The sequence below is a fragment of the Aethina tumida genome, chromosome 7, assembly GCF_024364675.1.
Source record: "Aethina tumida isolate Nest 87 chromosome 7, icAetTumi1.1, whole genome shotgun sequence".
Classification (NCBI taxonomy): Eukaryota; Metazoa; Arthropoda; class Insecta; order Coleoptera; family Nitidulidae; genus Aethina; species Aethina tumida.
The window spans coordinates 2,253,725-2,262,615 of record NC_065441.1 but is presented as its reverse complement, the minus strand read 5'-3'; the positions used below and the strand labels follow the sequence as shown (position 1 = coordinate 2,262,615).

Genomic DNA, 8,891 nt, shown 5'->3' with positions numbered 1-8,891 from the left:
TTTATGTGTTTTTACCGAGAAAATTAATTCTGAGGGCAATTTATTTTCATTACCCGCCGAATTTTCTTTTATAAAGCCACATTAAACGACCCAACGGAAATATATTACGGCTATAAAACTACAACTAATGAAAACCTATTCGAATTGTCAATAAACCTAAAAAAGTAAATACCTGATTAAACAAAAGCAATTAATTATTAATCTGAATTATGATTTAATCATAAAGAACGTTAATATCTAATTAGGACGACAAAAACCGACGTATTTATTCCGACTCACCATTATTCTTCCGAATCAATTAACCCCCCAGTCCATTTTTTACAGTCGGGAGCTGGAAGTTAATTTAAATATCTTTAAATATCCGTTTTTATACCCTTCGACATTGAATACAAAGCAGGACATTATTACGTGAGCGCCATATTTCGTCTTTCTAATTTATTGTTGTCCGTTAGTTTCTAATTTAACCCGTCTACACAGCCCCATTTTTTTGCGGCCGTTTTTCTTTTTTCTGCTCGGCGAAAAGGTCAGTTTCTAGACGGGACGAAGCTCGTTGGTTTAGATACAATTTCGAAAAGTTTTAATTGTGTCAGATGTTGTTAAGGTGCGAACGGGTATTTGGAAAGATGCTATAAATTTTAATTTACAAAACAACTTTTAGATAGAACAACTTTTAACTATATTATTCCATTTTGTAAATGAGATATGTGTTTAATTCACTTTATTTTAAATATAATTTTAATTTAATTCAATTTATGATCAAATAAATTAACTCGTCTTGGTGGGAATTTGATGTAAACCTGGTTGTCTATTACTCATCAATGTGTTGTGTCGCCATCTTCCGGATATACTTATACTTTCTTAATATTATGATTTGTTAATATATGAATTTTGAACGATTAATAATAAATTACTGTATGCATAATTTGTTAATAATAAATAATGTTTTATTATTATATATTATTGGACGTATTTTCAACTTAACTTTATAAAATAGTTTTTGAAATATTTTACTTACATCATCTACGAGTTTTACACAAAATAAGTGAAAATTGATGTTTCAATCAATAAAGGAATAACTTTGGTTTGGAAACTTGTAATATTAAAGTTGAAATTCCAGGCACAATGGCGATAAGAATGTAACAAGTAGAGAAGGCAACATGTATTGATTCAATATTGCTGGTTGATGTTTGGAAAGCTTCTGTAAATTTTAATTTATAAAACTTTATTAGAAAGAATAAATATAATAAATATATAAATAAAAATAATAATGATAAAACTATTTGTAACCGTAATATTTAAATATATAATATTAATCTTTCAATTACTAAAATGAGATTGATTTACTAATTTATTATAAATTCTTTTTGAATTGGGTGTAAAATTGGTTGCCTAGTACTTCTCAATGTTTAGTGGTGCTATCTTCTTGATACATTTCTTATTATTGATATGTTTTTTATACGTATATAAATTTTTAACATAAAGTCAGATGTTTTTATGAGGAATAAATCATTCAAGATGTAATTTGTTATAAAAAATAAGAATTGTCAATGAAACTTTATAAAATTGTTTTCAATCTTTAAACATTGTGCTTCTATCAAAAAGCGAGTTTCGCACAAAATAAGTGAAAATTGATGTTTCGATCAATAAAAGCATAAATTTTGGTTTGGAAACCAGTAAAATCAAAGTTGAAATTCCGCGCACAATGGAGATATGAGGGTAATAAGTACAGAAGGCATCTATTGATTCAATATTGCTTGTTGACGTTTGGAATTGTGCAATAAATTTTCCGGCACGATGAATATTTCAAAGGCGAATTCTCAGCAAAGCGGACATTATCTCATTTTATTACTGAACGAGGCCGAATTTACATCCTTGGAATTTTCGGACCCCGAACGGAAATGGATATGTGTTACTTTGTAATAAAACGTTTAATGTCCGAGCTCGTATATTTCCTGCACATATTTAATATTAGATTACAATCCGACTTTATTTTATCGTCCGAATTACGATCCTACTTTGGTTTCCTCTTTCGTGTTTATTACTTTCAGCGCCGAACCGGGCTAGTTGTTAATCTATTGTTTCAACGTACTGACAATTAGCGTAAAAACGGCGGCGATAATGATTTGTAAGCCGTTAATTAAAAGTCGTTTATCAAATTAGCCGAAAACGACAATTTATTAGTTAAAACGCATTAGCAAATTGTGTCGGGGATCGATTTTTGCGCATCGCATGTGCTTCATTAGGAACGAGGTCGGTTAATGTCAGGACCCGTTTTGCAATTCAAATCCACAGGCAGCAACATGTGTGATACAATTTATATTCAGGAACCTATTATGCAGATACCGTGCCGTAAGAATAAGTCGGCCTACATGCCACTCATACTGGATTTATTGTTCAAACGCTCACTGTACTATTCAAATTGCAATTTCCCCGGTTTGATTGTCTAAATTCGCTATAAACCGAACCGAAATCTACACGGAGACTAACTTGATTTATCTTTCAGATCGGCGTAAACGTGGTTGCATATAGAATTGCCAACGTTCACAGTCGCCACCTGCCGGCCATCATGAAAAACGGTAAGTCGTTTTTATTGTTTTCCCTTATTAACTACATACAAAACTCGAAGAAAGAATTATATTATACGTATTCGCATTATTAAATTCAGACGGCGAAACGGTTTATACACTTTAAATAAATTCCCTTGGCCGAGGCTTCATTTAACGCTGTACAAAAACAACAACTTCGGAATTCAATTAACTTTTTTCGGTCGGTGCTTGTTTCAGAACTACCCGGCTCCATATGTATTAATTTCAGCAATTGTAGCCGGGCCGTATTAAAATTAAATATGCCCCGTGTGCAGCAAAACGTAGAAAACCGACTGCGAGGCAATTAATTACGGTAACAAAGTGCACTAATTTAAGAGGGCGTAATGGAGAGAGTGCGGTATGCTGGAGATTTCAAAGAAACAACACGGGACGGTGTTGCCAGTAATTCAAGTCGTTTTTATTTCTTCTATAATGTTGCACGTACGGATTTTGTTTATACTTTGTTACAAATTGTGCTCTTATTTTTGTGTAAACTTAGTTGCCGACAGCTTGTCAACGTCTTCGGCGCCATCTAATCATTATTAACTCTGTTGATACAGAAATTTCCAACATGAAGTATAATTCAAAGGGAAAAAGTAATGTTATTTGTCGCTTGTGATAATTTTTCTCATATATCAATAAAATAACACGGAATATTAACGTTAGTAATTCAAGCCATTTTTGTTACTTTTATGTTATTACATATACGAATTTTGTTTATACTTTATTAAAATTTTATTTCTTATTTTTGTGTAACCTAGGTTGCCGTATGTTTGTCAACATCTTCTGCGCCATCTATCATTATTAACTCTGTTATTACAGAAGTTTCGGACGTGAATTATAATTTAAAGTGAAAAAGTAATTTTATCGGTGACATCCATTATTATTTATGATCATTTTAAATTTCAAGTATCGATAAAATAACACAGAACACTAATGTTAGTAATTGAAGCCATTTTTATTATTTCTATGTTGTGGCATTTACAGATTTTATTTATGCTTTATTAATATTTGATCACTTATTTATGTGTAACCTGGGTTGCCATGTGCTTGTCAACATCTTCTGTGCCATCTATTTGTTATTAACGTGGATATAAAACGTGTAGTGTAAGTAGAAATGGAAAATTAGCTTCATTAATGTCAGAAATATCTAAATATATGTTGTACACGACAGTTATTGAGAAATAAACACGTTGTAATTAATATCGTTTAACCTATGAAAGATAATTAAAATCGTTGCATGCAAAATATTTCGTTAATATTCTACGGGATTAAAGTCTAAAAATAATTAACCTTCCCATCGCTTAACTTTATTATTTAACGCGCAAACTACAGCTTGATTTATTAAAACCTTAATTAATAACTACCACAGCCAAACCTAATGTGCATGCAATCAATTCAAGATTGTTTTTCAATGGTCCTTCCATACCAAGAGAATAAAAGTATCCTGGTTTTGTTTTCGTGGAACACGTCAATCTCGTACTTCATATTGAGATTGATCGGAGCCTTTTTGGGGAATTGAGTGATGTCCGGTAGGAAGCTGTTTAAATAATAGTGACCCTGCAATCGCATCAATAAAACATTTATGGGTTCAAAAAGTGGATTAAATACTGACTTTTTTGATGTCGCATGCTTCCAAATTGCCAAACCGTTTTAAAAATAGGCGGACACCGAACAAATTGGTTCGCCATTGTTCGCATACGTTGTAGTCGAAGTGGAAACCGCTATAACGCCACTGGTTGCTCATGAAAAAATAAATTTTTGATGTACCCTAAAAGTTAATTATTAAACGTATACGTTATGATGAAATTGTGCTCTTACGAATATTTTCCGGCCATTCAAATCCTCAGTCAAGTCAAAAGCCAAATTCAAAACTGAACTGGTTCTGTTAACCTTCTGGAAATTGAAAACTGCATTTTTCGCCAAATGCTTATCGTAATATTCTAGCTTAATTCCATCAAATATAGGATTATAGAAAACCTAAAACAAATCTGTAAAGGAAACCAAAAAAAAAACGGAGCTTAATGTTTTACATCTTTTAGTGCATTAACGGTCACCAAAACGCAAATTAAAACACCAATTTTCAATGCATTCATAGCTGCATGTAATAATAATAATTCCGCTTTTAATTTATACACATGTTGTCCAAAAAAACCGGAACAAACAACGAAATTAATTTTTTTTTACGTGGTTATCTGCAATCAGATTCGATAAATCCGTCTGGCTTATTAATTTGATTAAATCACTGCAGTTGCAAATGTTCGAACAGCCGTCGCAAAATAGACATCGGGATTAAGTGGTGCCGTAAATTCAAGACCATTAAAAACGGAACGAGGGTGAATTTAATTGTGGTGGACAATTGAAAATGTGGACCGCTGTTAATTAATGTATAATTTAGTGGCGTTTTGTATCGATAACATTCGTACGCGAAACAATCGGTCCCGGATTAATATATTAATGATTAAAACGCTGAATATGTTTTTGATCCTGTTGATCTGATAATCCGTGCGTCGTACATTTATTTATAAATTGAATCGCGGCCTTTTTTAATAAAATAAAACGTTTATCGTTTTCAGGAGTTCGTATACTCACTCGTATATATATTTTTTATATTAGAGACTAAACGTGGTATCCACAAAAAATTTAATTCGAATGGCGTGTTCGATTTAGTTTTATCTCTACCTATGCTATTCATGGCGACAATGGAAAACATGTTGGATGTGTGTTTTGAATTTTTTATTCCACCGCTGAATAATCGACGTTTGAAAAACAATATTATTGTGGGGTATTTTTTATTTGTTTAATTGATTGGGAAAATGGAGGTTTTTTAATTTCGATAAAGCTTCTAAAAATACGCAAATATGCGATAAAAAAAACAGAAATATTCATTTTTACTAGTGTCAGTCTGATAGTGTATTTACGGCAAAATAGCTTTTAATTATTTTTCGACTATTTAAAAGTGTAATAGCTGGTACAAAAATCACCAGTTAATCAGTATTTAACTGAGCACGAAACTAACATGACAACCGCAGTGTTCAGTAACTTCCCCTGATAAATATGACAAGAAAATAAAAACCCACCCTTGATCCTGATTTTCTGGGTCGAGTATCGTTTACTGTTTATTTACCGAGCCGTTAATAAATCAGGACAGTGCGTTTTAAGTTGTTGAAAATTAAAAACGTTGTTATCATTCTCTCCGGTCAAAATAAACAGAATTATTCTTATTTTAAATACTATTATATTGTTAACAGAGTGTTTTACTTGTTTATTTTAAACAAATTTGTTGTATAAACTGAATTGATTTTATTTATAGTCGTTTGGTGGTCCACAATAATTGGATTACGACTGGGTTACTCGAGGTGGATTCAATGAGAATTAAATACCCACTCACTCACTGTACAAAACACGTAAATATGCCATACAAATGAAAATAGCGATTCGTGCTTTGTAATTGTATCAATTTCATATTTTATTTATGGAAAAATAGATTTTCGCAGGTTTTCAGCTTTGTAAAAACATTTCATAAGTTTTTAACTGTGTACAAACAACAATGACAGAGGTCAGTAAAATGTCAAGAAAATCAAAAAATAAACCCTTGTTTCGTTTATTCCTTGTCAATGTCGTTTACTTTAAATTTCCAGAGCCATTAATAAATCAGGACATTATATTTTAAGTCGTTGAAAATAAATAAAAGTTGTTTATATCCTCTCCAAGGCTTCCAGCTAAGAGAAATAAACTTACTTTAATTTTAATTACATTTAACAGGGTGTTTTTCTTGTTATTTTAAGCAAATTTGTTGTATACACTGAATTGATTGATTTCATTGTCATTTGGTACTATTAGATTACGGCAGGATTACTCCAGCTGAATTCAATGAGAATTAAATACCCACTCACTCACTGCACAAAACACGTAAATGTGCCATAAAAATGAAAATAGCGATTCCTGTTTTTTTACCAGTATCAATATCATACTTTATTTATCGAAAAAGAGATTTTCGCAGTTTTTCAGCTTTTTAAAAACACTTCATAAGCTTTAACTGTGCACAAACATAACAATAACAGACTCGGTAACATTCCCCTGAATAATACAAGAAAATTAAAAAATACACCCTTGGTTCTTCATTTCCTTGTCAGTGTCCTTTACTTTCTACTTCCACAGCTGTTAATAAATCAGAACATTACATTTTAAGTCGTTGAAAATAAAAAAAGTTGTTGATATCTTCTCAAAGACTTCCAGCTAAGATAAACAGACTTCTCTTATTTTAAATACAATTTATTAAGTGTTTTTCTTGTTTATTTTAAGCAGATTTGTTGTATAAACCAAACTTAATTTATAGTCAATTGATGTTAATCAAATACTTAATGAATTGCGGTTGGCTTACTCGAAGTGGATTTCATCAGAATTTAATACTCAACCTGTACTGTGTAAAATACGAAAACTTTTTGTAAAAAAATAAATAAAAGTGAATCCCACTTTTTACTATGACCAATTCAATACAATACTAAATAAAAAATAGCTTTTTCATGGTTTTTTAATTCTGATTTTGTGTGTCGAGTATCCGTTACTGTTTAATTACCGAACCGTTAATAAATCGGGACAAATTGTTGAAAATGGAAAACGTTGTTATCATTCTCTCTAAGAGTTCCAACCAAAATAAACAGAATTAATCTTATTTTAAATACTATTATATTATTAAGTAGGTGTTTTCCTTGTTTATTTTAAGCAAAGTTGTTGTATAAACCGAATTGATTTTATTGTTTTGGTTCTATTGAATTGAGACTGTGTTACTGGAGACGACGGATTCAATGAGAATTAAATACCCACTCTACAAAACACGTAAATATGCCATACAAATGAAAATATCGATTCCGGTTTCTTTACCAATATCAATGCCATACTTTAATTATGGAAAAATAGATTTTCCCAGATTTTCACCTTTGTAAAAACACTTCATAACTATTTAACTGTGCACAAACAACAATGACAGAGGTCAGTAAAATGTCAAAACAATCAAAAAATATAGCCTTGTTCCTTCTATTCCTTGTCAGTGTCGTTTACTTTATATTTCCAGAGCCGTTAATAAATCAGGACATACATTTTAAGTCGTTGAAAATAAAAAAGGGTTGTTTATATCCTCTCCAAGGCTTCCAGCTAAGAGAAATAGACTTACTTTAATTTTAATTGCAATTAACAGGGTGTTTTTTTTATTTTTAGCAAATTTGTTGTATAAACCGAATTGATTTTATTGTTGTGGTTCTATTGGATTACGGCTATGTTACTAGACATGGATTCAATGAGAATTAAATACCCACTCTACAAAACACATAAATATGCGATAAAAATGAAAATAACGATTCTGATTTTTTATTAATATCAATGACATACTTTATTTATGGAAAAATAGATTTTCTCAGATTTTCAGCTTCGTAAAAACACTTCATAAGTTTTTAACTGTGCACAAACATAACAATAACAGAAGTTAATAAAATGGCCCCAAATAATATGACAAAAAAATAAAAAATACCCCATTGGTCCTTTTTTTCCTTGTCAATGTCGTTTACTTTCTATTTCCAGACACGTTAATAAATCAGTACATTATACTTTAAGTTGTTGAAAATAAAAAAAGACAAAAATTAGTTAAACAGACTTACTAGTATTTTAAATACAATTAACTGAGTGCTTTTCTTGTTATTTTAAGTAAATTTATTTGTATAAACCAAATTGATTTTATAGTCAGTTGATGTTAATCTATTATTTATTGAATTACGACTAGATTACTCGAAGTGGATGAAATTTAATATTCAACCATAGCCTGTATAAAACAAAAAAAAAAAATAAATAAAAATGATTACCGCTTTTTGCTATGACCAATGTAATACTATATTTATGTAAAATAGCTTTTTCCATATTTTCTCATTTTAAAATATAAAAATATTAAATAACAGATACAGAATATATCAGTTAATCACAATGTAAATCATCACGAAACTAACATGACAACAGCATTAATTCTCCCTGGTAAATCTGACAAGAAAAATAAAACAAAAAAAACTCTTGATCCTGATTTTCTATGTCAATATCGTTTACAGTCTATTCACCGAGCCGTTAATAAATCAGGAAATTGCGTTTACAGTTACTGAAAAAAAAACATTGTTATCGTCGTTTCCAAGACATTTAGTCAAAATAAACAAACTTATTCTACGTTAAACAAATTTGCTGTACAGGAATCGATTTTATAAATATTTGGTATTAGACAATTACATTACATTACAACTACATTATTACCCGAAGTCCATAGTTTCG

General features: G+C 30.5%; 1 protein-coding gene across 1 annotated transcript; it reads right to left on the bottom strand.

The window, feature by feature from the left end:
• Positions 1 to 3,983: 3,983 nt before the first annotated feature.
• Positions 3,984 to 4,681, bottom strand: LOC126266254 (uncharacterized). The gene is made up of 4 exons (XM_049969870.1): positions 4,619 to 4,681; positions 4,407 to 4,565; positions 4,201 to 4,356; positions 3,984 to 4,145 (listed from the first exon to the last, which is right to left on the bottom strand). The coding sequence occupies exons 1-4, from the start codon at positions 4,679 to 4,681 to the stop codon at positions 3,984 to 3,986; spliced, it is 540 nt and encodes a 179-aa protein (XP_049825827.1).
• Positions 4,682 to 8,891: the final 4,210 nt, after the last annotated feature.

Excerpts from the sequence above, each read along its gene's own strand:
- LOC126266254 (XM_049969870.1), bottom strand. The coding sequence starts at position 4,681 with ATGAATGCATTGAAAATTGGTGTTTTAATTTGCGTTTTGGTGACCGTT. Across the intron at positions 4,566-4,618 it reads CCGTTAATGCACTAAAAGAT|GTTTTCTATAATCCTATATT; the intron begins GTAAAACATTAA and ends GATTTGTTTTAG. Across the intron at positions 4,357-4,406 it reads TGAATGGCCGGAAAATATTC|GGTACATCAAAAATTTATTT; the intron begins GTAAGAGCACAA and ends ATTAACTTTTAG.